Source organism: Oncorhynchus clarkii, chromosome 9, assembly GCF_045791955.1.
Source record: "Oncorhynchus clarkii lewisi isolate Uvic-CL-2024 chromosome 9, UVic_Ocla_1.0, whole genome shotgun sequence".
In the NCBI taxonomy this organism is placed as follows: Eukaryota; Metazoa; Chordata; class Actinopteri; order Salmoniformes; family Salmonidae; genus Oncorhynchus; species Oncorhynchus clarkii.
Window position 1 is genome coordinate 33,413,919 of NC_092155.1, and position 27,940 is coordinate 33,441,858.

Sequence of the window (27,940 nt, forward strand, 5' to 3'; positions counted from 1 at the left end):
GGTATTGGAGTGGCCATCACGAAGCCCTGACCTCAATCCTATAGAACATTTGTGGGCAGAACTGAAAAAGCGTGTGCGAGCAAAGAGGCCTACAATCCTGACTCAGTTACACCAGCTCTGTCAGGAGGAATGGGCTAAAATTCACCCAACTTATTGTGAGAAGCTTGTGGAAGGCTACCCGAAACGTTTGACCCAAGTAAAACAATTTAAAGGCAATGCTACCAAATACACTCAATTGGTATGTAAACTTTTGACCCACTGGGAATGTGATGAAAGGAATAAAAGCGGAAATAAAATCACTCTCGACTGAAATTCTGACATTTCACATTCTTAAAAAAAAGTGGTGATCCTAACTGACCTAAGACAGGCAAATTCTTACTAGGATTAAATGTCAGGAATTGTGAAAAACTGAGTTTAAATGTATTTGGCTAATGTGTATGTAAACTTCTGACTTCAACTGTACATGTAGTTATTACCAAGTATGAGTTTCCCACATTGTAGCCTTTACATTGAATATATTCACTGATCATGTTCTGTACCTTGGCAAATCAAGTTGCAGTTCCAGTATGAATGTCTGTGAGACATTCTTTTTCAGTCATATCCAATAGCAGGAGTATCAAACTCCAGTCTTTGAATGATGCTGTGTCTGCATGTATGTATTACAATTATACTCTTCAACAGTGTTTACCAAGCCTGGTCCTGGGATATCAATGGTTACACATTGTAACTATGCAATAGACTAGAACACATGATTTAACTAGTTAAAGGCTTATTTGTAATTCATATACACCACTGTTCAAAAGTTTGGGGTCACTTAGAAATGTCCATGTTTTTCAAAGATTTTTTGTCCATCAAAATAACATCAAATTTATCCGAAATACAGTGTAGACATTGTTAACAAAAGACAAGGTTCCACTTTTCCAAATACTTCACTTCTATGACTCATCTTTATCCTGACCCTCGGTGCAAGCCTTGGGCTCTGAGAACTTCACCACACCTAAGACCTCTGATATTTCACCCTCATTCACTTCCTTTTCTCCTCCTGTCTTCAGCTCACTCTGCTTACACTTTCTACCATTCTTCTTTAACAAACCATCTCCCCCCCATTTTTAACCAATAAGCTCACGTCTTCCTCACTCTTAGACCTCCTGTGTCTCTCTTTTTCCCTCCATTCCTCCTCTGTATTCCAAGTATACGCCTCCTTATTATAATACTGCACTTCTCCTGACATACATCTTGTTCTTGCTTTCTCAAGGGACGCCATTTAACCGGCTGTCACAATCTCCGTACAATTAGCACGAACCCCTCGGGATGTAGTGCTCAACAGTGCATCCCACTTACAATGCGGCTGCTTTGTCTTGATGTTATGCTTTATCAAAAGCTACCATGACACTTTTGAATTTCAACCAAGCGCACTCTTCCAACCACCATCCGCGTCTCTCCCTAGTATTTCTGTCAGCCATTTTTGAAATCGTGTTTATCTGTTCAGTTAATGATTTTTGTAATTCGATTGTGTTCTGCGTCTTTTTTTGTCTCTTTAGCTAGCAAACGTTAGCTACCAGTACATAGCTAACGTTAGTGCTAACCTGACCATCTGATGGCTTTTTGGTCTCTCATCGAACCGTTAACTGCCAATATTGTCCGTGTCACATGAGCAGAGAGCCAAGCTGAGAAATGAGGTGACACTTCCATGTACCTACTCAGTAAGTTCTCCCGTTTCTGATTAACTGTATTGTCTTACCAACGTTACTTTTCACTTTTGCTAAAAGCTATAGCCTACTGTCACATGGGCCAACTACCTTTACATTCTGCTGGGGTCTGTCTCTTTATGGATGTCTTCGGAAGATGTCAAATCAAATTTCCATCCATTTCCAATATTAAAGTGAGCTGGAGTTGAGTCAGTATGTTGGCAGCAGCCACTCAATGTTAGTGGTGGCTGTTTAACAGTCTGATGGCCTTGAGATAGAAGCTGTTTTTCAGTCTCTTGGTCCCTGCTTTGATGCACCTGTACTGACCTCTCCTTCTGGATGATAGCGGGGTGAACAGGCAGTGGCTCAGGTGGTTGATGATCTTTATGGCCTTCCTGTGACATCGGGTGGTGTAGGTGTTATGAGGATTCTGTGTTATGTACTATAGCCCGTTACCATATATGTGATTTGAATATCATCTGCTGTTGGCTTGTGTGGATGTATGTAGGTGTTATGCAACATAGCTGACTTGAAACATTGTTAACAGTTTCAGGGCCATGGGCCTTTCTCATGATGGAAAAATACAGAATAACATAAACGGACACATACAGAACGTAGTGTAGCAAACCACAGACTGTTTTTGTTAGAACTCAAACTTAACAATAACAGAAACCAGATATGTGATAACGGTATCTAAGGAATGAGCGCATAGATACTCGACACAGCAAGTTACATCTATCAACTGGAGCGCCCGGGGGCTGGTACCAGCTCGTACGACAACAATCAACGATAGGCTGGGTGAGTTTAAACCACGCCCAGTCTCTACTCTGACAGGGCGGCTCGGAAGCAGGAACTACTAGTCATCAGGGTATATTATAATATCTTTGTCAGGAACAAGTCAGTTCTCTGTTTGCCCTGCGAGGTGGGACAGAGAGTCCGTATATACAAAAATTGCATTTACCACTTATTGCTTAGCTAATAAAAAATACATAGTATACAATCGGTGACTCATTGTCATATTTATCCTGATATCAGATTCGAATTGACGCAAATCTAACAGTGTCCTGGAGAGCAGGTAGTTTGCCCCCGGTGATGCGTTGTGCAGACCTCACTACCCTCTGGAGAGCCTTACGGTTGTGGGTGGAGCAGTTGCCGTACCAGGCGGTGATACAGCCCGACAGGATGCTCTCAATTGTGCATCTGTAGAAGTGTGAGTGCTTTTGGTGACAAGCCAAATTTCTAAAGCCTCCTGAGGTTGAAGAGGTGCTGCTGCGCCTTCTTCACAACGCTGTCTGTGTGGACCAATTCAGTTTGTCCATGATGTGTTGCCGAAGGAGCTCAGTAGGTATCCAGGCACCCAAGTCATTATTGACTGTACCGAGTTGAAATGCCAGCAGCCAGCCAGTCTCCCTCTACACAGTCATTACAAGTCCCACTGCACCTTGAAAGCCCCATGGCACCACATGGAGCAGTTACTGTAGTCAGAATTGTATGCGGGCTCCATCAGCAACAAAGAGATATTAAAAAAAATAAAAAAATCAGGCTGTTTGACTTGCTCACTGAAGACACGGCAGTGATAGCAGACAAGGGGTTCATGATTGATGACTGTGTGCCAGACAAGGTCTCTGTCTAAACGGAGCCAAATGCCAGCAGCACAGGTCCATCAAAACACAAGAGATTGCTCATCTTATAGAGTCCACATTGAGAGATGAATTGGCAGAATTAAACTGAACAAGCTGTTTCAGTCAGAGATCCCCAAGTCACTGATGGGAAGCATCAACTGCATCTGGGCTGTGGCTTGCCTTCTCACAAACTACCAGTGTGGGCCTCTTGTGAAGGCATGGGCCAAGGTGCAATGAGCTACAACTGCAATGCATCTTTCCTTTTTTTTGCTGTGACCATCCACATTGTCTAACACCCTGTAGTCCATGTATTGATAATAACGTTTGGGTTCTTAATCTCAACTAGGCCAAAAGGTGGATGCTCGAGAGGGTTGTAGACCAGGCCATCAGGAGAAGCAAACCAAGGGATGTCAGGATGTATGAGGCCACAGGGTGAGCATTTGACATTCTGCATCTTGCAGTAGTCACTGGCTGCTTCCATCTCCAACTCCAGTCCCCTCTTCATGTCAGCTGTTGGTGCTGTGCCTTTGAGGATCCTTTCGGCTAGATGGCAGACATCCGCAGGCACTCTCACATGGCAAGCCTCTCAGAACCGTGACGAGGTCAGTCTTGGTTTCTGTAGCACCTGCCAGTCGGAGAAAGCACTCTGTTCTCTAGTAGCTTCCTCTATTTTATGGGCTGTTGCGAAGCTCACCTGAAGAGACTATGTGAAGCTGGTCTCCTTCACTGAACACAAATGTGCAGCCTAATCCCTCTTTCTGCCATGCACTTTTTGGTGGGCTTGGTGATGGTCATTTTGCCTATAGGCCCAGGTTTCAGACCCTGTAAATAGAGAGTACAAGGGCACTATTCTAAATCTAATCATGAGACGATTTAAGTGTTCATGATATAATTTCTTAGCATTATGATATGATTATGACCATATGATGTTTATATGTGGTATAGCTATTAAAACATACCATAGTCCTGGGCTTATGCCACTGCTGCCTGGCCTCTGTGCACAGGTGGGATGACTGATGTTCCCATCTGGGAATAGTGTGCAGACTGGAATAGTAATGCAACTGTGTGGTTGCATAATGCAGTGCCAGCAACACATAAACAGTGATGTGTCATTGTTTCTGGCTCAGAGCGCTTCAGTACAACCTACGTGGGGATATAAAAAGAAAATGATTAGACTATAAAATCACTCAACATGAGTTACGACCAGCAAACAGAAGTGCAACATACAACAGCCATTAATTTCATTACAACATTATATGGGTTTAAACATTTATATTAAGGGCATATGCCCTTGTTTAAACTTAATCAAATGCGTCCAACATGACAGAGTTTACAGAAACGAAGACGCCTGAACAGTTACTAAACTAAAAACGGTTTCATAGACATGGGTTAAGCCTGGTCCTAAACTAAGCAATGCCTCATAATGCAGATCTCCATTGACAGGAACTTCTTAGCCTGAGACCAGGCTTTATCTCTGACTGTATAACCGGCATGTAGTGCATCACAAACAGCTGACTTTTCACCCTACACTCAAACTGTGTGGTTTCTCATTTTTCCTCATGGACTTGTAGCAGCAAGCCCTTATGCTGACCTCTCCTGTCATTTTATCACTGTTCAAAACTGTTTTGAATAAAAAGAATGAGCAATCATAATGTTAGCTAGCTACTGTAAAAGGAATGTTTTAAAATACGTTACAGCCTTGAGTAAACGTCCTTGTCTGGTCTGATAGGCAACTTGGCTACACTTACCTTCGTAGTAGAAAAGGTAACTGGAGACAAAGTTTTAAACCTTTTTCCAACTTGGAGGTCGGTGCTTTGCTTGGCCAAACGATGTACACCCGTCACTGTTACCTTTGGCAGCTCTTCGAGCACCTTGTGTAAAAACAATGCCATGGTAGCAGGGGTGTTGACTAATTACTAGCCACCTTAATGGTTAGCGCGTTAATAGCTAGCTAAACGAGACAAAAAAAGACACAGAACACAATAATCGAATTACAAAAGTCACTAACTGAACGGATAAACACAGTTTTCAACAATAATACTTAAAAATAAAAATTATTAAAAAAATAAAAAAAAATATATAAAAATTATATTAATATAATGAGGTAATGATAAAACGAGCAACTTAGAGGCTAGTATGGCTACTACTATTCATATACACAAACAGAAAACCACATTTTCGTACCCTACAAAAATAAATTGAACTGTATTTTAAGACAGTTAAATGCTCTACTAACAAAAAAGCTGTTAGAATTGTAAGTATATGCATGTCCTTTAAAGTCCTTGTGTAATTGTAATGTGATATTGTATCCCCTAGCTCGATTGTCTATTGTTTGTAATCTATGTATGCTTGTGTTCCCTCATGTGCTTTATGTATTGATTTGAAATTAATTAAAAAAAATAGTATGGCTACTATCAGGCTGACAGGAAGCTATGTATCAGGTAGGAAGTTGAGCGGAAGTGGGCGTTGCTACGTTGTTTAAATGATATATTGGCCCAGCGTCGTCGGGGTTAAGCCGGGGTAGACCGCAATTGTAAATTACAATGTGTTCTTAACTGACTTGCCTGGTTAAATAAAATATATATGATTGGTCATTGCCTAGCAGTCGCCGCTGGTGATTTGCATAAAGCTGGGAAACGTCTAACATCACGCCGCTCAACGGTCTCCTGCCCTCTCCTTCCACTGAAAATGAATGGGAAGCGGTGTTTCACCGCGCGTGTCACACTTTTTTTATTTATTTTTATTAATAACAAATCAATACATAAAGCACATGAGGGAACACAAGCATACATAGATTACAAACAATAGACAATCGAGCTAGGGGGTACAATATCACATTACAATTACACAAGGACCATGCATATACTTACAATTCTAACAGCTTTTTTGTTAGTAGAGCCGGTGGAAGCGTTGCTGGCTCCTCGAAGGAATATTTCGTTTCGCTGCAAGCGGGAGTTCCTTTTTTCTAGAACCTGGTTGAGTGTCGCACAATATGTACGTCAACACTAAAGGTCTTAGCAGGTAAGCGAAACATTTGAAGGATAATAAACTGTGGTCACATGTCAGTTCAGATTGTCTTCAAGATGTGTGTATAGAATAGTTATATTAAATATGAAATAACATTTCAGTGCATGAAATTCATTATTTGTGATTAAAAAGTATAGTATTTGCTTAGAAGTGTATCTACTAACTAGATTTTCGGTACTTCCTGGACACGTCGTCGTAGCAGCCAGACATCTCAGTTTACCTGAAGAGTAAATTCGTATTGAATTAGCAATGGAGACATTATACGGTGTACCTTTCGCAGTGTTGGAATGTCCTAATATAAAACTCAAAAAGCCATCATGGCTGCACATGCCGTCGGCTATGACAGTCTATGCGATCGTTATTGTATCGTACTTTCTCATCACTGGAGGTAAGTTGTCGAATACTGCAGCGACGTTAGCTGCCAAGCCAGTTTAACTAGGTAGCTGTAACCTATGGTTTTGTAAAGCCTCGATACAGGATTTGTCTGTTAATGTTTAAAGTTACATCCGGCTTCTAAACAGCTAACGTTAGGTACATGTATTGCCTACTAAAATATGGTTCAACGTCTTCACCCATCACACGTATTTTATGCAGTCAGACCTATTCAATCGGCTAATCAGTGTTGGGCCGAGTACGGAGGAGTTGGCTATTGTGTAGCTAGCTAACTAATTAGCTAGCTAGTACTAGCTAGGTGTGTAACTGTTCACCAAACCCACGGTTCAGTACATATTGTGGTTTTGGGGTCACGCTCGTTTACGGTATAGCGGAAAAATGAATTCCATCAGTTACTGTAATACATTTGTTTATTTGGCAAAATAAGCTAAATTAAAAACAGTGACGTAATTCACAATGAACTTGGCATTGTTTGTTATAGGGTGTGTTCGTCAATTCAATCTGGAGTGCCAGAGTGCGCTCTGGGTGTAAATTCAGACCGTTGTCAGATCTTCCGTTCCTAAATTCAGAGTTCAGAGCGCACACTGAACCCTCTGGCCTAGGAGTAGGGTTGATTCGAGTGTTCTGACCTCAACGGCAGTCAAGCACCCAAACTAAGATTTGCAAACTATTTACAGACGCAAATTAGATAATCTCACTCTGACCATTTTACTCGCCCTAGCAGAACTAAGGTGAATTAGGGTGTTCATGTTATCCAGAGCGTTGGTGACTAACTATGCTGCTGGCAACAATTCAATTAAAACAATTTTGACGACTTTTACTGACATTCACCATTTTGAACGGGTGTTGAGCGTAAGTAAATGTAACAGTATAACTTTAGACCGTCCCCTCGCCCATACCCGGGCGCCTCTGCACACATCAACAGTCACCCACGAAGCATCGTTACCCATCGCTCCACAAAAGCCGCGGCCCTTGCAGAGCAAGGGGAACAACTACTTCAAGGTCTCAGAGCAAGTGACGTCACTGATTGAAACGCTATTTAGCGCGCACCGCTAATTAAGCTAGCCGTTTCACATCCGTTACATAAACTATTAGTTATTCTGTGCTCTGCTACACTCAGACGATCGGAGTAGATAGCCAGAGTGAATTTACGAACGCACCCATAGAGTACCACCGCATGAGTCATACTACCCATAAAACCTAGCGGTCAAACAGGGAAATGGTTCCAATTGTTTTTTTCACCATTAATTTTTTCCCGTAGGGGATTTTAGAAACACTTTAGGTCTTTGTTTTGTTGGCTTACTCTGCCATGATGTGTTACTGACTTTTTTCTAAGCTTTAATTTTAGTTATTCGTTTGATCTGCTGGTGCTTGCCATAATAAGTCCTATGTTCAGTATGTTCTGGAACGTTTCATTGAACAGAAACGGTGCTGAACTGAAAGTCCAGTTGAAAAAAGGGGAGGGGTTGGAAAGCTGTCAGCTTGGCACTGCCTTTTAAATCTTCGCTTCAAGCCACACCTCGCCACACTCACCAAAAAGGAGCAAACATACCAGTCTGTTAAAGAAAGTTTTGGGGAAATGTGTCGTTCAGAACAAACTGTTCTGCAACATAGCAAACATTTTGGTCGCCAGCTGTACGGTGTAGAGGTCGACCGACTATGATTTTTCAACGCCGACACCGATTATTGGAGGAACAAAAAAAGCCGATACCGATTAATCGGGCACTTTTTTTTTATTTTTTTTTTTTCAATTTTATTTATTTGTAATAATGACAATTACAACAATACTGAATGAACACTTATTTTAACTTAATATAATATATCAATAAAATCAATTTAGCCTCAAATAATGAAACGCATTCAATTTGGTTTAAAGAATGCAAAAACAAAGTGTTGGAGAAGAAAGTAAAAGTGCAATATGTGCCATGTAAGAAAGCTAACGTTTAAGTTCCTTGCTCAGAACATGAGAACATATGAAAGCTGGTGGTTCCTTTTAACATGAGTCTTCAATATTCCCAGGTAAGAAGTTTTAGGTTGTAGTTATTATAGTTATTATAGAAATTATAGGACTATTTCTCTCTATACGATTTGTATTTCATAAACATTTGACTATTTGGATGTTCTTAAAGGCACATTCGTATTGCCAGTGTAACAGTATAGCTTCCACTCAGAGCGAGTGACATTTGAAACTCTATTAGCGCGCACCCCGCTAACTAGCTAGACATTTCACATCGGTTGATAGTCTTGAAGTCATAAACAGCTCAATGCTTGAAGCATTGCGATGAGTTCCTGGCAAAACGCACGAAGTGCTGTTTGACTGAATGCTTACGAGCCTGCTGGTGCCTACCATCGCTCAGTCGGACTGCTCTATCAAATCATAGACTTAATTATAACATAATAACACACAGAAATACGAGCCTTAGGTCATTAATATGGTCGAATCCGGAAACTATCATCTCAAACAAAACGTTTATTCTTTCAGTGAAATACGGAACTGTTCCGTATTTTATCTAACGGGTCACATCCATAAGTCTAAATATTGCTGTTACAACATTGGAGGTTGTACAATGTGTCATAATTACATACATTCTGGCAAATTAGGCGGCCCAAACGGTTGCATATACACTGACTGCAGGACACGCTAGATAAACTAGTAATATCATCAACCATGTGTAGTTAACTAGTTATTTTGATTGTTTTTACAAGACTAATGCTAGCTAGCAACTTACCTTGGCTTACTGCATTCGTTTAACAGGCAGTCTCCTCGTGGAGTGCAAAGAGAGGCAGGTGGTTAGAGCGTTGGACTAGTTAACTGTAAGTTTGAATCCCCCGAGCTGACAAGGTACTAATCTGTCGTTCTGCCCCTGAACGAGGCAGTTAACCTACCGTTCCTAAGCCGTCATTGAAAATAACAATGTGTTCTTAACTGACTTGCCTAGTTAAATAAAGGTGTGTAAAAAAAAAAAAAAAAAAATTGGCCAAATCGGTCTCCAAAAATTCCGATTGCTATGAAAACTTGAAATCGGCCATTCCGATTAATCGGTCGACCTCTAGTACGGTATTTCCTCCGTCTCATTGGTGCTTCTGGGTTAAGGGAGCAGTGTCAAGAAGCAGTGTGGCTTGTTTTGGGGGACGCATCGCTCTTGACCTTTCCAGATTCCGTTAGGGAGTTGCAGCGACGGGGAATCCGCACCTCAGGATTAATACACATTCATCCAGTGCCAGATCTGACTGACCCTTGTGCCAATCTGTGTCACAAACATACATTTTGGAAGCTGATTCGCTGCTTCTCCCTCAACAGTGCCCCATAGTTATTTATTTTTTTATTTTTGGGGGGAGGTGTAGATTGTGAGTTCTATCAATGTAATTGTTTAAAATACTTGCACATGTCTCGGACATTCCATGCGAATTAATATGAATAGGTCTGTTTAATTTTGTTCTGGCTTGTCGTTCCAAATAGAAATAATATTTTTATTAACCTTTCTGATCTCCCCATCCCGGATCCGGGATCGTGAATACAGACTCAAGCTCATTACCATAACGCAACGTTAACTATTCATGAAAATCGCAAATGAAATGAAATAAATATGCTAGCTCTCAAGCTTAGCCTTTTGTTAACAACACTGTCATCTCAGATTTTCTAAATATGCTTCTCAACCATTGCAAAACAAGCATTTGTGTAACAGTATTGATGGCTAACGTAGCATTTAGCATTAGCATTCAGCTGGCAACATTTACACAAAAAAACTGAAAAGCATTCAAATAAAATCATTTACCTTTGAAGAACTTCAGATGTTTTCAATGAGGAGACTCTCAGATAGCAAATGTTCAGTTTTTCCTGAAAGATTATTTGTTTAGGACAAATCGCTCCGTTTTCTGCGTCACGTTTAGCTATGAAAAAACCCCTGTATCCAGGATTGTGTAAATCTATCAGCAAGCTCATTAGCATAACACAACGTTAACTATTTATGAAAATCGCAAATGAAATGAAATAAATATGCCATCTCTCAAGCTTAGCCTTTTGTAAACAACACTGTCATCTCAGATTTTCAAAATATGCTTCTCAACCATTGGAAAACAATCATTTGTGTAAAAGTAGCTAGCTAGCGTTAGCATTTCGCGTTAGCATTTAGCGTTAGCATTAGCGTTAGCATCCAGCACGCAACATTAACAAAAACATAAAAGCCTTCAAATAAAATCATTTACCTTTGAAGAACTTCTGATGTTTTCAATGAGGATACTCTCAGTTAGATAGCAGATGCTCAGTTTTTCCAAAAAGATTCCTTGTGTATTAGAAATAGCTCCGTTTTATACATCACATTTGGCTACCAAAAAAAATCCGAAAATTCAGTCCTCAAAACGCGAACTTTTTTCCAAATTAACTCCATAATATCGACTGAAAACATGGCAAACGTTGTTTAGAATCAATCATCAAGGTGTTTTTCACATATCTCTTCATTGATACATTGTTCTTGGACACATGCTTTCTCCCCTGAATCAAATGGTAAAGTAGAAGCAGCTGGCAATTGCGCACCGAATTCGACGCAGGACACCAGGCGGACACTTGGAAAATGTAGTCTCTTATGGTCAATCTTCCAATGATATGCCTACAAATACGTCACAATGCTGCTAAGACCTTGGGCGAACGACAGAAAGTGTAGGCTCATTCGTTGCGCAATCACAGCCATATAAGGAGAGAATGGAAAACAGAGCTTCAGAAATTCTGCTAATTCCTGGGTGATGCATCATCTTGGTTTCGCCTGTAGAATGAGTTCTGGGGCACTTACAGACAAAATCTTTGCAGATTCTGAAACTTCAGAGTGTTTTCTTTCCAAAACTGTCAAGAATATGCATAGTCGAGCATCTTTTCGTGACAAAATATCGCGCTTAAAACGGGAACGTTTTTTATCCAAAAATGAAATAGCGCCCCTAGAGCTCTAACAGGTTAAAGAAAAGGTGTTCAGTGTAGGCAGGGCCATAATTAAATGGGTTAACTGGGATATGACTAAATAATTAATCAGGGGATTTTTTTTCTTTACAAATAGACAAATATACCTTTCCATCTTCCTACCATGAAAAGGTAAATACCTGTATTTGTGATTCTTTAGTAAACTTCCGACTTCAACTGTATATGACATACACCTTAGCCAAATACATTTAAACTCAGTTTTTCACAATTCCTGACATTTGATCCGAGTCAAAATACCCTGTCTTAGGTCAGTTAGGATCACCACTTTATTTAAAAAATGTGAAATGTCAGAATAATAGTGGTGATTTATTTCTTTCATCACATTCCCAGTGGGTCAGAAGTTTAGATACATTCAATTAGTATTTGGTAGCATTGCCTTTAAATTGTTTGACTTGGGTCAAATGTTTTGGGTAGCCTTCCACAATCTTACCAAAATAAGTTGGGTGAATTTTGGCAAATTCCTCCTGACAGAGCTGGTTTGAGTCAGGTTTGTAGGCCTCCTTGCTTGTACACACCTTTTCAGTTCTGCCCACACATTTTCTTTATGATTGAGGTCAGAGCTTTTAGATGGCCACTCCAATACCTTGACTTTGTTGTCCTTAAACTTCATAGGGCTGCAATCCCGTTAAAGGGATCAATATGACAACAGCCACTGAAAGTGCAGGGCGCCAAATTCAAAACAACAAATCTCATAATTAAAATTCCTCAAGCATTACAAGTATCTTATACCATTTTAAAGGTAATCTTGTTGTTGATCCCACCAAGTGTCCGATTTCAAATGGGCTTTACAGCGAAAGCACCACAAACGATAATGTTAGGTCAGAGCCAAGCCACAGAAAAACACAGCCATTTTCCAGCCAAAGAGAGGAGTCACAAAAAGCACCAATAGAGAGAAAATGAATCACTAACCTTTGACCTTCATCAGATTACACTCATAGGACTTCATATTACACAATACATGCATGTTTTGTTCGGTAAAGTTCATATTTGTATAAAGAAATCCCAGTATACATTGGGCGCATTATGTTCAGTAGTTCCAAAAACATCCGGTGAATTTTCAGAGAGCCACAACAATTTACAGAAATACTCATCATAAATGTTGATGAAAATACAAGTGTTATACATGGAATTAAATATATACTTCTCCTAAATGCAACCGCTGTCAGATTTTAAAAAAGCTTTACGGAAAAAGCAAACCATGCTATAATCTGAGAACAGCGCTCAGAGAACAAATACATATATCCGCCATGTTGGAGTCAACCGAATGCACTCCCAGGAATCCCAGGTCCACAATAAATGTTTGATTTTTTTCGATAATGTCCATTTATGTCCAAATAGCTACTTTTGTTAGCGCGTTTGGTAAACAAATCAAAACTAATGAAGCGCTTTCATAGTTGCAGACGAAATGTCAGTTCCGTTACAGACCGTAGAAACTTGTCAAACGATGTATGGAATCAATCTTTAGGATGTTTTTTAACATAAATCTTCAATAATATTCCAACCGGAGAATACCTTGTCTTCAGAAAAGGAACGGGAGATACCTCATGTGAAATGCGCGTGACTGCTGCCAGACCTCTGACTCAATCCACTCTCATTCGTCTCCACTTCACAGTAGAAGCCTCAAACAAGTTTCTAAAGACGGTTGACATCTAGTGGAAGCCTTAGGAAGTGGGATATTGGTAATCTTGCACTAACTTCAATAGGGGCTGAGTTCAAAATTGACCAACCTCGGATTTCCCACTTCCTGGTGTCATATCGCGGGGGCTATTTGACGCTTATGCAGTACGCCACAGGATGCCGGTTAGATTTGGGTATGTCATTTTAGGTGAAAATTGGGGGGGGTCCAATCCTTGAGGTTGTGAACAGTGTTATGAAATGTAATGTGTCATTCTAATTGTATATTGCTGCCTTAATGTTGCTGGACCCCAGGAAGAGTAGCTGCTAATGGGGAGCCTTAATACATTTTAAAAAAATACCATTGTCATGGGTCTGCACAATCACGCAAATGGTACTGAACTCATGACAGGACCATGTTTTGACATTGTATTGGCTATTGAGGGTTTTTTGCTATGCGACTTTGTGAAAATCATCTTTTGGTATTTTATATCTATTACGTTTTCGGCATGATGAAAAAGTTCAGTGCAGTCGGGAGTCCTTGGGACGTCGCTTCCCTAAACCCTAACCTTAAGCCTTATCTTGACCATTTAAAATTAATTTTAATGGGGGGGGGGGGGGTAGAAACGTCCCAAGGATCCCGGATAGCACAGATCACGAGAAATCGCAAGAATTTGCACATTCAGAAATAAAGATCAGGTCACGAATTAGAAGCCACTCGCTTAAAAAGCATTCTGTTGACATCTGACTCCAGTGCCATGTTTCTTAACTTTATGTATGACATTTCAGATTTAGATATGATCATTTTTCAGTAGGTAGTGAACTACACTATACATACGAAAGTATGTGGACACCTTCAAATTAGTTGATTCTGCTATTTCAGCCACAGGTATACAGCCACAGGTATACAATCTCCATAGTCAAACATTGGCAGTAGAATGGCCTTACTGAAGAGCTTAGTGACTTTCAGCATGGCACCATCATAGGATGCCACCTTTCCAACAAGTCCATCAAATGTCTGCCCTGCTAGAGCTGGCCCGACCAACTGTAAGTGCTGTTATTGTGAAGTGGAAACATCTAGGAGCAACAAAAGCTCAGCTTGTGTGGCCTCTCACTGAACAGGACTGCCAAGTGCTGTAGGGGGGACCAACTCCATGTTAATGCCTGTGATTTTTGAATGAGGTGTTTGACTACTTTTGCTCATGTAGTGTATGTTTTCAAAGTAACTTAGTTAAACCTTTAAGTGACATTGACGTTATTGTTAGCAGCTTGGTAAACACTATTTTCAGAGTAGCTTTCACAATACTGTGGCTAATAAAGATTTGGATTTATTTATTAGCCGATTGAGTAGGCTAACATGTAGCAAACTACAAAGCCAGCTCAGCTGGTATGGGCTAGCTTTGCACCCTCCTTTACCCTTACACATGGCATTTACCATCCCAATTCATATTATTATGCCAGTGCGTAACTGTTGATTTTCCTTCTTGCTACTAGCTGGTTAGCTAACTGATTTCCTCGTGTCTCTCCCATCTGCAGGCATCATCTACGATGTCATCGTGGAACCACCTAGTGTGGGTTCAATGACCGATGAACATGGGCACCAGCGGCCTGTCGCCTTTTTGGCATACAGGTAAGTACGCAACACCTTTCCTTGGCCATTCATGTACAGTAGACTAATCCTAGTGTTAATGCGCCTTGCTTGCGTTATGAGTTTTGGAAACATTTCGAAATGTCATATCAGTGCAATTTTTTTTTTTTTTATACGAAATATACTCTTACTGTACCCAGTTTTGGCACAGTTGCAAGTGGCTGTGTTTTGAAAAACACATGCTTCCAGCCAATGTACAATACTTCCTACCCAGTTGCACACTAATGGAAATTGCTCTGTGCAACTGTGCTGAAACGATGTACAGAAAGTGTTTCGGTTATATTTGAAAAATGATTTCTTGCTTATATGAAAGTTCAGTTCCAAATGTTTCCAAAACCGAATTGCAAGCAAGGATTATTCAAGTTTCTAAATGTTAAAACAGCGTTGGGACTGTAGTACACATTTGGCCAGCTGTGGTCCATACGTTCGACTGAACCCTTCAACTGTAATCCCCTTTGGGATCTTGAGAGCTAACACTTTCCAAGTGTATGCTGTTTCTGCATTGTCAATGCCTGGGGCTATTATTTACTCCATTCATTATCTGCATTGTATTGCACAAATTTGAGAGGGGTAGTCACATAACCATCTTATTTTTTTCTCTTTCCTATGAAGAGTGAATGGCCAGTACATCATGGAAGGGTTGGCCTCCAGTTTCCTCTTCACCATGGGAGGCTTGGGCTTCATAATCCTGGATCGCTCGAATGCCCCAAACATCCCTAAACTCAACCGCTTCCTTCTGTTGTTCATCGGTTTTGTCAGTGTCCTGCTCAGCTTCTTCATGGCCAGAGTGTTCATGAGAATGAAACTGCCGTAAGTCCACTCTCTTGTGAAAATGTCCAATCGTGCCCCCAACCTAAAACACATGAAACTGTGGGGTGGGGAGAAGTTTGCTACTTTTAGGATGGACGGCGCAACAAAACCCTTCCCCCACCCTACTGCTCCCATTTAAAACCATCAAGTTGCTGTGTTTTTACACATTTGTTTGTCTGGTTTAAAGGGGACCTAATCATCAACACAAGTAACACTCTTGATAGTAACAGATACATCATATTTTATTGGTCACATACACATGGTTAGCAGATATTATTGTGAGCGTAGCTAAATGCTTGTGCTTCTAGATCCGACAGTACAGTAATATCTAACAATTCCACAACAAATTCCTAATACACACATCTTAAGTAAAGAAATCGAATAAGAATATATATATATATATCATTAGCCACTTTAATAAATGGATAACTAGTCACTTTAATGTTTACATATCTTGCATTACTCATCTCATATATTTATACTGTTTTCTATACTATCTATTGCATCTTAGCCTATGCCGCTCTGACATTACTCATCTGTATATATATATATAGATAGATATAGATATATATATAGATAGTTTGCCCCCGGTGATGCGTTGTGCAGCTAGCACCACCCTCTGAGGAGCCCTGTGGTTGTGGGCGGTGCAGTTACTGTACCAGGCGGTGATACAGCCCGACAGGATGCTCTCAATGGTGCATCTGTAAAAGCTTGACGGTTTTAGGTGACACGGCAAATTTATTCAGCCTCCTGAGGTTAGTGAACCGAGACTGATCTCGGAGTGACCCCCGACCGAGAAATAAAGTCATAAAATAATTCCATTCCCCCCAAGCTGTGTCTATTGACAGTTGTCAGTGACATGAACATTCTATTGAAATGGTTACTTGCATAGTGGATTCTTTTGTTGAGACATGCAGCTAGCTAGCTAATCAATGAACCATAATCCCAACTCATAACGTTACTACCCTACATGAATCTGCAGGTAGCTAACCAACCAGGTTCAATGTTAGCTAGCTAATATTAGGCTATAACTAGCAATGCAAATAGCTCTGAGGTACGAATAATATTACGACACAGATCATACGCATAACGTTAGCTAGCTAACAGTACAATTTAACTTCAAATTTAAAGTGACTTTCTGAGAAAATTAGAAATGTGTAATATCTGAAAATGTAGCTGGCTAGACTATCTTACCCATATACATGGATGGAAGCTTCTCCCTCTGTCACGGATGCCATGAGTTAGGGTTAGTGGTTATAGCATTGGGCCAGTAACTGAATTGAATCCCTGAGCTGACAAGGTAAAAATGTTGTTCTGCCCCTGACCAAGGCAGTTAACCCACTGTTCCTAGGCCGTCATTGTAAATAAGAATTTGTTCTGAATTGACTTGCCTAGTTAAATAAAAAATGGGTTAGGGTTAGTTTGAAGATGTGTAAAACACATGTCTCCGGATTACAACAGCCTTTTGTTCTCTTTTTGACTCAAATTCGCTATCAAACGCCAGAATTTTCTCCATCTCCTTAGCTAATTTCAAAACTTGGTCCTCCGGAAAGTGGAGACCAACACTTACGCAGTTCTACTGCATGATATATATTTTTTAAAAGCTGCGTTAGAAAGAATTACCGACACATACTGACCAGCTCATGTTATAGACATAAGTGTGCCACATGGCAGACCAATTTGTCTCTCGACATGTCCCGCCCACTCATTATCTCAGCCAATCATGGATAGGGGGAAGGTTGCTCTCTTTCTGTGGCTAAACCAACTAGGCTCGTAATTTAACAATTGTATTAGTATTTAGATGGCATACAAGTTTGTTAAAGGCACATGAAAATGTTTACATGTTCCAGAAGGCATTTCTGTCAAATGCTTTTTGATAAAATAAAATTGCATTCAAAATGCTCTCCTGTGAAGTAGTGATGCGTTGCATACACCTAGTTTCCTGATGAGTCACATAAGGTCCTACAGTCAGAGCAAAAACCAGGAATTGTCCTTAGTGCCGAGACAGGATTGTGTGGAGGCACAGATCTGGGGAAGGGTAGCAAAATATCTCTGCAGTATTGAAGGTCCCCAAGAACACAGTGGCCTCCATTCTTAAATGGAAGAAGTTTGGAACCACCTCTTCCTAGAGCTGGTCGCCTGGCCAAACGGAGCAATCGGGAGAAGGGCCTTAGTCAGGGAGGTGACCAAGAACCCCATGGTCACTCCGACAGAACTCCAGAGTTCCTTTGTGGAGATGGGAGAACCTTCCAGAAGTACAACCATTTCTGCAGCATCAGGCATTAATTGTAGAATGAAGCCACTCCTCCGTAAAAGGCACAAGACGGCCCGCTTGGAGTTTTCCAAAAGGCACGTAAAGACTCTGACCATGGGAAACTAGATTCTCTGGTCTGATTAAACCAAGATTGAACTATTTGGTCTGAATGACAAGCATCATGTCTGGAGGAAACCTGCCACCATCTCTACGGTGAAGAATGGTGGTGGAAGCTTCATGCTGTGGGGATGTTTGTCAGCAGCAGGGATTGGGAGATTAGTCTGGATCGAGAGAGAAATCAACGGAGCAAAGAGATCCTTGATGAAATCCTGCTCCAGAGCGCTGAGGACCTCAGACTGGCGCGACGGTTCACTTTCCAACAGGACAACGACCCTAAGCACACAGCCAAGACCACGCAGAAGTGGCTTCGGGACATGTCTCAATGTCCTTGAGTGGCCCAGCTAGAGCCCGGACTTGAACCCCATCAAACATCTCTGGAGAGACCTGAAAATAGCTGTTTAGTGACACTCTCCATCCAACCTGACAGAGCTTGAGAGGATCTGCTGAGATTAATGGGAGAATCTCCCCAAATACAGGTGTGCCAAGCTTGTAGCATCATGCACTGTATGCTCAAGTGTGCTGCCCCCTCATTGCTGGCTCAGTAACCCATATCTTAAATCTAACATTGTCAGGAAATATACCTAAAGTTTGGAAAACCGCTAACATGCTGCTACTCCATGAGGGCGGGGATAGTGATCTTGATAATTATTGTCCCATCTCTAGGCCTCTGTGTCTAGCTAAAATTATTGAATCTATGGTAAATGGGAAACTTTGCTGGGTTCTGACACCTGCTCATTGTTTCATGATTCTCTTAGTGACAGAACTCAGGCCATCGTGATTGATGGGGTTAAGTCCGAATTTCTTGAAGTACATAAGTGTTCTGCGGGAGTCTGTTTTGGGACCTGTTTTTGTCACTATTTATATAAATGCTATTGGTCAATCTGTTAAAGAATTGACATTTCATCAATATGCATATGATCCTAATATGTATGCAATTGCTCTGACTGCTGACCTGGATTTTACCAAGCTACAGTCTGATTGTGCATCTGTACAGGAAGCCATTACTGATTTTTAAAACGTGTGCTTTAATACGGGCAAAACTAAATACATGCTGTTTTCAAGTTCTCGTAAGATTGCCTTGGCTGGATTACATCTTCACTCATCGGATGGTTCTGTAATCGAACAATACATACATATACCCTGCATACATATATTAGCACCTGCTAGACAAGAGAATGTTGTCCTTATGCAGCAAATGCATCAGATGCATATCAACCCGCAAGGTACAGCAAACATAAGCACCAACGCTTGATAACTAGTGCATCAATATAAGATTATATTTGGTGTTTGACCGATGGAAACGATATGTATATAGCAGAGATTTGTCATCTGTCTCCAGTTTCTTTTTCTGGTCACTGCCAATGGCAACAGTGGGATGCATGGTGCTGAGGATGCAAACACTTTCTTTTGCATCTGTACACCATAAGTGTTGCTTTACCACTTTCTGTCACTGTGGAGTACAGCTCTGCTGGTATGGTTTGCGCAGAGGGGCAGCTCCCGTCTTTCTTTGTTCACTATTCCAAGCAGGCTAGTCTTCTTTGCAATCAACTTGTCTGCCATGGCCACATTTCTGCCTTTGCCAATGTAAGGCTCCAAGAGTCTCAACAACAGTCTCAAACAGTCGCTCACCCACTGGCCTGGTTTCGATTTTGAAAGCCATTGAGCAAGTTCTTGGTTTTGACATCGGCGGCCAACTAAAAATCAATTCCAAATCTGTCTGGTTTGTTGACCATGTATTGGGTAAAATGGCACCGAGCTTTTGTTGGGAACAGTTACTCATCAGTTATAATGTCTCCTGGCTTGTAACAAGCAGTGCAATTGTTCACAACACTTTCTAGGTGTCTGAGACGGCGGCAAACTTGTCTGTCTGCACGCCTATTGGTCTCATCTCCTTGTTATCAACGCAGGTGTCGCATGATCTCTCTGAAGCGGTTGCGTGACATGGTCTCTCTGGAAAAAGTCCACCCCATACCTATCAGACTGACTCCACATCCATGCTCTTTCCGCCTTATGCTATGTGGACATACAAGAGTGCAATAAATGCATTCAGTTCATTCATACACATGTTCTTCATTTTGTTTCCTTTTCGGTGCATATGAGTGATGTTGCAGCACAGAGACGGTACTATCTGCATGTCACAAACAAAGAAAACTGAGTACTCTGGCAATTTGTCTCTGCATGAGGTGTAGGACCTGCTCTCTTTCTGAATATTCTGGTGAGGCCGCCTTCCTGTTGGTCTCTTTTCTACCCAAACCGTGCCATCCCTCCCAGACTCCTGTCTCACGTGGCACTTGGTATTACCGTCTGTTGGCTCTGTTCTGTTTCTGCGGCGAGGCTCAGGCATCGGAGGCCGAGGCTCGAAGTGAACATCAGAATCAGATGACTCTTCATCAGCAACTTTGATTTCAAGCACAATATCCGATTCTCCATCCGACTCCAACTCATTTAAATTCTGCAGCAATTGCAACGCTGTTGTAGTGGCAAATCGGTTCAAATATGACACAACCAAGAACTTTGTGAAAATCAATATAGACTTTTAATACAACAGTATCATAAGCCGGAGCAGTCCGCGGAACGCACCCCTTTCCAGAGCTCTCATTCTTCATTTTATACCCACACATACATCAGCAGTTCATCCCCCACTGCAACTACAGTTACATTCCAATCCGTGCATTCTGCTTGTTCAGCCCAGTAACGCCCACATCTGCTTTCCGTCAGATTATCATGATGACAAGACCCTTGCTTTGATCTAAATATAATATACCTCCCCCTTTCCTGTGGCCTGTGTTTAGACCCTGTAATTAACCCCATGTGTCCCTTTTGTATGTGTCCTTTATCTCTAGTTTTTAGTGTGTTCAGCTGCCCTGGTCACCTTCTCTTCATATTGTTGTCTAAGATCAAACAGACTTGTGTGTCTCCCCTGTGATGTGATTGATGTCTGTAATCCATCAGTTGGTCCTTTGGCTGACCCCCTCCTTTGTCTAATCTCTCTGATCTTTGTATGTCCAGTTGCCCTAGGCATCTATGTGTCTGCATTTTAAGTGTTTCTCAGCTGTCCCATACTCCCATGGCCTTTATCTACTTCCTGCCCTATACAATAGACAATACATTTTACCAGAACAAGAAATGAACCCATAAGTGTATCTTCCTCTTGTGTTACCAAAATCATGTATATCATTTCTCCCACACTGTCCCTTAGTTTGGTTCGGCTTGCCATTGTGAATGTTGTACTCAGTGTCTGGGGAGATTATATAGAATTTCCAGCATTTCATAATAAAATAATTAGACCACCCACAATTCTTCAGTACACTATTGTTCTAAATTCAATCATCTTCACCCGTATCATTCAGATCAATCAAATTATTTCACCCTGATCATTCAGTTAATTTAAGTCACGTGCACCATTATCAGTTTCTATCGCCCATTCATCCATTAACGACAGAATAACATTTTAATTTGATTGTTACTCGTTTTTAATTAGTAGCCAGAGCGGTCATAGCATGTGTTCGTTTCCCTTACAATACATTTAATTAGTAAAACAGTCCAGGAACGGCTTCTTTTTACAAATTTTAAATGTGAGTATGGTATCAACCCGCAAGGCACGCAGTCAAATGTATTAACATGAGCGCTAACACTGATAAATGGGCATAACATAAACTCATTACACTATTGTCTTTATAAATTAAATCAACCTCTTCACCCAGTTAGGCCTCATTTTTAATTCAATTGGGAAGTGAGGTGCAGTATCGTCCATTTGCCATTCAGTGGGCTGGCATCAATTGCTTCACTGGATAGAGTCAAGGATATGTTTTGCATTATTCTGAAGGCCTACTGCAACATGTACCATGTTTTAATTTCCTTACAATAAATTTGATTAGTAATACAGTTATAGTAAATAAAAGTCCCATAGCTTATTTTTACAAAGTAAAATAGAAAAGAATGGTCAACCCCCAAAGCGTGTGGTCAAATTATTTGCTGCTGACAAATAGTGTTATGCCTAACTCATTACACTTGTCTTTCAAAATCAAATCAACCTCTTCACCATCATTCAGTTAGGCTTAAATTAAATTGTGAATTAAGGTGCACAATTTATCATCCATGCAGTGAGAAGACAGACGCATTACCGCCTGGCTGGGTACCAACGTCCAACAGCACATTGTCTTGGCGGGTTAAGTTAGGAATAGGGTCGAAAAAAAAGGTTAAAATGCTCCCTCTGACAAATGAGCAGAGGGAAATAAATGTAGCAAAGGTCATGGAAGGAGCAGGACATTTTTTAAAAATTTATTTCTTTTACAGATTTTTTGTATTTATTAAACGTCAGTGACTGTTTGATGCCGTATTATCATAGCGCCCTTCATTTTTCACAGGAGACAGTTTTACTACTTATCATTATGTTCATGTAGACATTAAAAGGGGCGGCAGGGTAGCCTAGTGGTTAGAGCGTTGGACTAGTAACCAAAAGGTTGCAAGTTCAAATCCCCGAGCCTACAAGGTACAAATCTGTCGTTCTGCCCCTGAACAGGCAGTTAACCCACTGTCCCTAGGCCGTCATTGAAAATAAGAATTTGTTCTTAACTGACTTGCCTAGTTAAATAAAGGTAAAAAACAATTATTTAACTTATTTTGCTCCTTTGCACCCCAGTATCTCTACTTGCACACTTCAGTGTTTAATTGCTATATTGTAATTAGTTTGCCACTTTGGCCTATTTATTGCCTTACCCCTTATGCTACCTCATTTGCACACACTGTATATAGACTTTTTTTATTTTGTAGTATTGACTGTTTGTTCCATGTGTAACTCTGTTGTTTGTCGTACTGCTTTGCTTTGTCTTGGCCAGGTCGCAGTTGTAAATGAGAACTTGTTCTCAACTAGCCTACCTGGTTAAATAAAGGTGAAATAAATAACAGTTTTACAGCCTCGGATCTTCTAAGGTATGACACTACAAGCTTGGCTCACCTGTAGTTGGAGTTTCTCCCATTTCTCTGCAGATCCTTTCAAGCTCTCAGGTTGAGAGCGTTGCTGCACAGCTTTTTTTCAGGTCTCTCCAGAGATGTTCGAACGGGTTCAAGTCCGGGCTCTGGTTGGACCACTCAAGGACATTCAGACTTGTCCTGGAGTCACTCCTGCGTTGTCTTGGCTGTGTCCTTAGGGTTGTTGTCCTGTTGGAAGGTTAACCTTCACCCAAGTCTGAGGTCCTGAGGATATCTCTGTACTTTGCTCCATTCATCTTTCCCTCGATCCTGACTAGTCTCCCAGTGCCTTCCACTGAAAAACATCCCCACAGCTTGTTGCTGCTACATGCTTCACCGTAGGGATGGTGCCAGGTTTCCTCCAGATGTGACACTTGGCATTCAGGCCAAAGAGTTCAATCTTGGTTTCATCAGATCAGAGAATCTTGTTTGTCATGGTGTGAGAGTCCTTTAGGCCAGGCAGCCAACTCTAGGAAGATTCTTGGTGGTTCCGAACTTCCATTTTAAGGATGATGGAGGCCACTGTGTTCTTGGGGACCTTCAATGCTACAGACATTTTGTGGTACCCTTCCCCAGATCTGTGCCTCGACACAATCCTGTCTCTGAGCTCTACGGACAATTCCTTCGACCTCATGGCTTGGTTTTTGCTCTGACGTGCACTGTCAACACTGGGACTTTATATATACACGTGTGCCTTTCAAAATCATGTCCAATCAATTGAATTTACCACAGGTGGACTCAAAGTTGTAGAAACATCAAGGATGATCAATTGAAACTGGATGCACCTGAACAAAATTTCTATTCTCATAGCAAAATATATATTTTTTTGTACATTTCTAACCATTTCTAAATCTGTTCGCTTTGTCATTATGGGGTATTGTGTGTAGATTGAGTAAAAACATTTATTTAATCCATTTTAGAATAAGGCTGTAATGTAATAAAATGTAGAAAAAGGGAAGGGGTCTGAATACTTTAACATTTCAACCAATCAATTGGTCATTGGTCTAGAGAACTGATTTTCGGTTGACCAATTTCTTTTTGTCGGGGACGGCCCTAGTCTGTTTTTGTTTTATTTATTTATACTTGTTTTTGTATTGTGCAGGGCAAATTTTTTTAAATATGAATTCCCTGTTTGAATAAAAGTAAATACAATATAAAGATTTATTTTTTTTAAATGTATAAATTGTATCAGAAATGGTAGTAGACGGTGGAAAAAGTACCCAATTGTCATACTTGAGTAAAAGTAAAGATGCCTTAATAGAAAATTACACAAGTAAAAGTGAGTCACCCAGTAAAATACTATTTGAGTACAAGTCTAAACGTATTTGGTTTTAAATTCACTTAAATATCAAAAGTGAATGTAATTGATAAAATATTCTTATGTATCAAAGTAAAAGTGTAAATCATTGCTAATTCCTTATTAGCAAACCAGATGGCACAATTTTGATGTTTTTAAAATTTACTTGCGGCTTGCCAGAGGCACTTTCCAACACTCACATTTACAAACGTAGCATTTTTGTTTAGTGAGTCCGTCAGATCAGAGACGCTAGGGATGACCAGGGATGTTCTCTTGATAAGTGTGTGAATTGGACCCTTTTCCTGTCCTGCTAAGCATTCAAAATGTAATGAACTCTTTGCTGTCAGGGAAAATGTATGGAGTAAAAAGTACACTATTTCCTTGAGGGATGCATTCAAGAAAAAGCACAAGTATTTTTACTTAAGTACTTTACACCCCCCCCCCCCCCCCCCCCCCCCCCCCCCCAAAACAAATGCAGCCTTGCTCATACCCAACTATTTTAAATACTGCAGGCTACTAAAATCATTCCAAAAGGCAACAATTATGCACTTTAGCCAGGCTCTGGGACCATGCGGATCAATCTCAACTATCCTATCGAGTTGCTTGTATTGTGACAATTAGGTCGGCTTTAGAGCACATCTTTTTAGAGCATTGGTTGAGGTGGAAGATGGCTAGGTAACTTTTGTTTGTCTTCACTTGAAATTAAACTCAAGTTTTTAATCCCGATGGTAAACTCGTTCGTAGAAGCGAGATTCTGTATGACGTATTTGTAGAATGTTAGGTCCCCTATCGACTGACATGACTCTTCCAGTCATAAGTTGCCGACCCCTGGTTTAACCCCTCCAAAACCCCAAATATAAGCTTGTTTTACACTATTGTTTGTTCAATTTTAAACACTGTATAGCTTCAAAACATATTTAAAACTATCATGCTGATATCATGGATGGTTAGTCCTTGCATTCATAGCTCTGTCTGAATGGAAGTGTGGTTACATTTTTACAACCCCATCCCTAAGCTGTTTACCCGAAAAGGTGGCGAGGTGACCTCTGTTGTGGTTTGAACTGCAGATTGCCACCATAATCGCGTCATTCTTCAACTGGTCATTCAGTACAGAACCGTTTCCATTCAATTAAATGTTGAACACTGTTCTGTTGTACTGAACACACCCTTGTCTTTTGTGAAAGTTTTGTAAAGTCTTGCAAGACAACCCTCTTTTGAAATTTGTTGTCATCACATTTTTTTGGTCGCATACACATATTTAGCAGATGTTATTGCGGGCATAGCTAAATGCTTGTTCTTAGCTCCAACAGTGCAGTAATATCTTACTGTCATTAAATAAGAATTTGTTCTTAAGACTTGCCTAGTTTAAATAAAGGTTAAATAAAAAAAAGTGTTAAAATATACAGTATATAAATGTGTGATGGGATGTATGGACAGAATGTGGATAGAATATTCAGAATATCTGTAGGATAGAAGTGTAAATGTACAGTGGGGCAAAAAAGTATTTAGTCAGCCACCAATTGTGCAAGTTCACCCACTTAAAAAGATGAGAGGCCTGTAATTTTCATCATAGGTACACTTCAACTATGACAGACAAAATGAGAGAAAAATCCAGAAAATCACATTGTAGGATTTTTTATGAATTTATTTGCAAATTATGGTGGAAAATAAGTATTTGGTCAATATACCCTTTGTTGGCAATGACAGTGGTCAAACGTTTTCTGTAAGTCTTCACAAGGTTTTCACACACTGTTGCTGGTATTTTAGTGATGGCTATTTAACAGTCTTTGTTAAACAGGCCTTGAGATTGAAAAACAGCTTCTGTCTCTCGATCCCAGCTTTGATGCACCTGTACTGACCTTGCCTTCTGGATGATAGCGGGGTGAACAGGCCGTGGCTCGGGTGGTTGTCTTTTGGTCTTCCTGTGACAGCTGGTGCCCCCGGTGATGCGTTGGGCAGACTGCACCACCCTCTGTAGAGCCCATGCGGTTGCTAGTGGTGCAGTTGCCGTACCAGGCGGTGGTTTAGCCCGGCAGGATGCTCTCAATGGTGCATCTGTAAGAGTTTGCGTCTTAGGGGCCAAGCCACATTTATTCAGCCTCCTGAGGTTGAAGACACGCTGTTGCACCGCCTTCACCACTTTGTCTGTGTGGCTGGACCATTTTTCAGATTGTCAGTAATGTGTACGGCGAGGAACATAAAGCTTTTCACCTTCTCCACTGCGGTCCTGTAGATGTGGTGAAACTTCCACGTCCGGTTGTGAACAACACATACGCTAATTCAAACAAAAAACACTTTATTTTTCATTGGACATCAATGCACGTGTGATAGAGCAGCAGAGGATGCACTACGATTTTTTTTGTACCTTGATGCTTCTCTCCACTGTCTTAAACAAAACAAAGACAGCAAATGCTCCTGGGTGCAGCCAGTGGTGCTGTTTCCCCTAATGCAGCTTTAAAGGGATAGTGCAAGATTTTTTTTAAGCACATTTTCTACTTAGTCAGACTCATGGATACCATTTCTTTGTCTCTGCGTGCAGCTTGAACTAGTGTTTAGCGCAATGATTGGAAGTGTTCAGGATCAGCTAGCATGCTAATTGATCCCAAAGACGTCCAGTCGTTGCGCTAAAGCAATACCATTAATATAATTTGGGCTGAAAACTAAAACTATCAAATACATAAGTATGCAGAATATAGGTCTATATCATAAACTTGTCGATTTAGGTTGCATTTTGAGTGAAACATCCCCTCGTCAAGGCACTCAGTGGTGTTGTCCTCAAAATTAGAGCTGTCATTTACATGTGAGTTGCATTAGCAGAATGTGATGCTCATATTTAAGGTTTATGATATCAGTCAGCTATTTACCTGAACTGCAGGCAAATGTGTCAAGTGTTGTGTTCAGGGTCTACCTTTTCTATTTTCACTGTACCTATGTTGGAAGCCTACTCTAATCTGTCTCTACCTTTCCTTTATATTTCTCCTCAGTGGGTACCTCATGGGTTGAAGATGGACACAACATATTACGAAGACAGAATGGTGAAGGACTGCCAAAGATTTAAGCTTCAATTGATTTAAGCTAGCCTAAAATGTTATGATAATACAGATTTAAATTGCAAATAAAGAATTGACAGTAACATCTGTCCCTGGCAATAAGCCTTTGACCATGTTTGAGTGATGTGACATTTAATACAATGTGCATCTCAATAGTCGAGGCTTCCTATCCTCGTCTCCTTTCCTTCCACTAAATGGTGCGATGGAATTCCCTTACAGGCTGTATTGCTAACCTGTCTTCAGTTCAGTAATGCAGATGGCGAGAATGTGGAGACAAAGCCACTATAGACCATTGAGATGCACCCATTGGAAGGAGGGACACTTTCCTGATTATAAATCTGAATGAGCAGTAAATTTGTGGGTTGTTGGAGTTATTGATAAGTAATGTTTTGTAGACCATTCTATCTTCCTAAATGCCTTCCAACATGTCACTGTTGTGTGTCTATTAGGAACTTAAATAAATGTTATTTCCAGAAA

The 27,940-nt window shown here is 40.7% G+C and overlaps 1 protein-coding gene and 1 long non-coding RNA gene across 2 annotated transcripts; one reads left to right on the top strand and one right to left on the bottom strand.

The window, feature by feature from the left end:
* Positions 1-2,228: 2,228 nt before the first annotated feature.
* LOC139416216 (uncharacterized) lies at positions 2,229-5,268 on the bottom strand. Its single transcript, XR_011635070.1, has 3 exons — positions 5,059-5,268; positions 4,270-4,453; positions 2,229-4,132 (listed from the first exon to the last, which is right to left on the bottom strand). It is a non-coding gene; the product is annotated as an uncharacterized lncRNA (long non-coding RNA).
* A 1,203-nt stretch (positions 5,269-6,471) lies between these two features.
* LOC139416217 (oligosaccharyltransferase complex subunit) lies at positions 6,472-27,940 on the top strand. Its single transcript, XM_071164626.1, has 4 exons — positions 6,472-6,725; positions 14,850-14,943; positions 15,574-15,771; positions 27,398-27,940. Exons 1-4 carry the CDS (start codon positions 6,587-6,589, stop codon positions 27,414-27,416), a joined length of 450 nt encoding a protein of 149 aa, XP_071020727.1. The 5' UTR covers positions 6,472-6,586; the 3' UTR covers positions 27,417-27,940.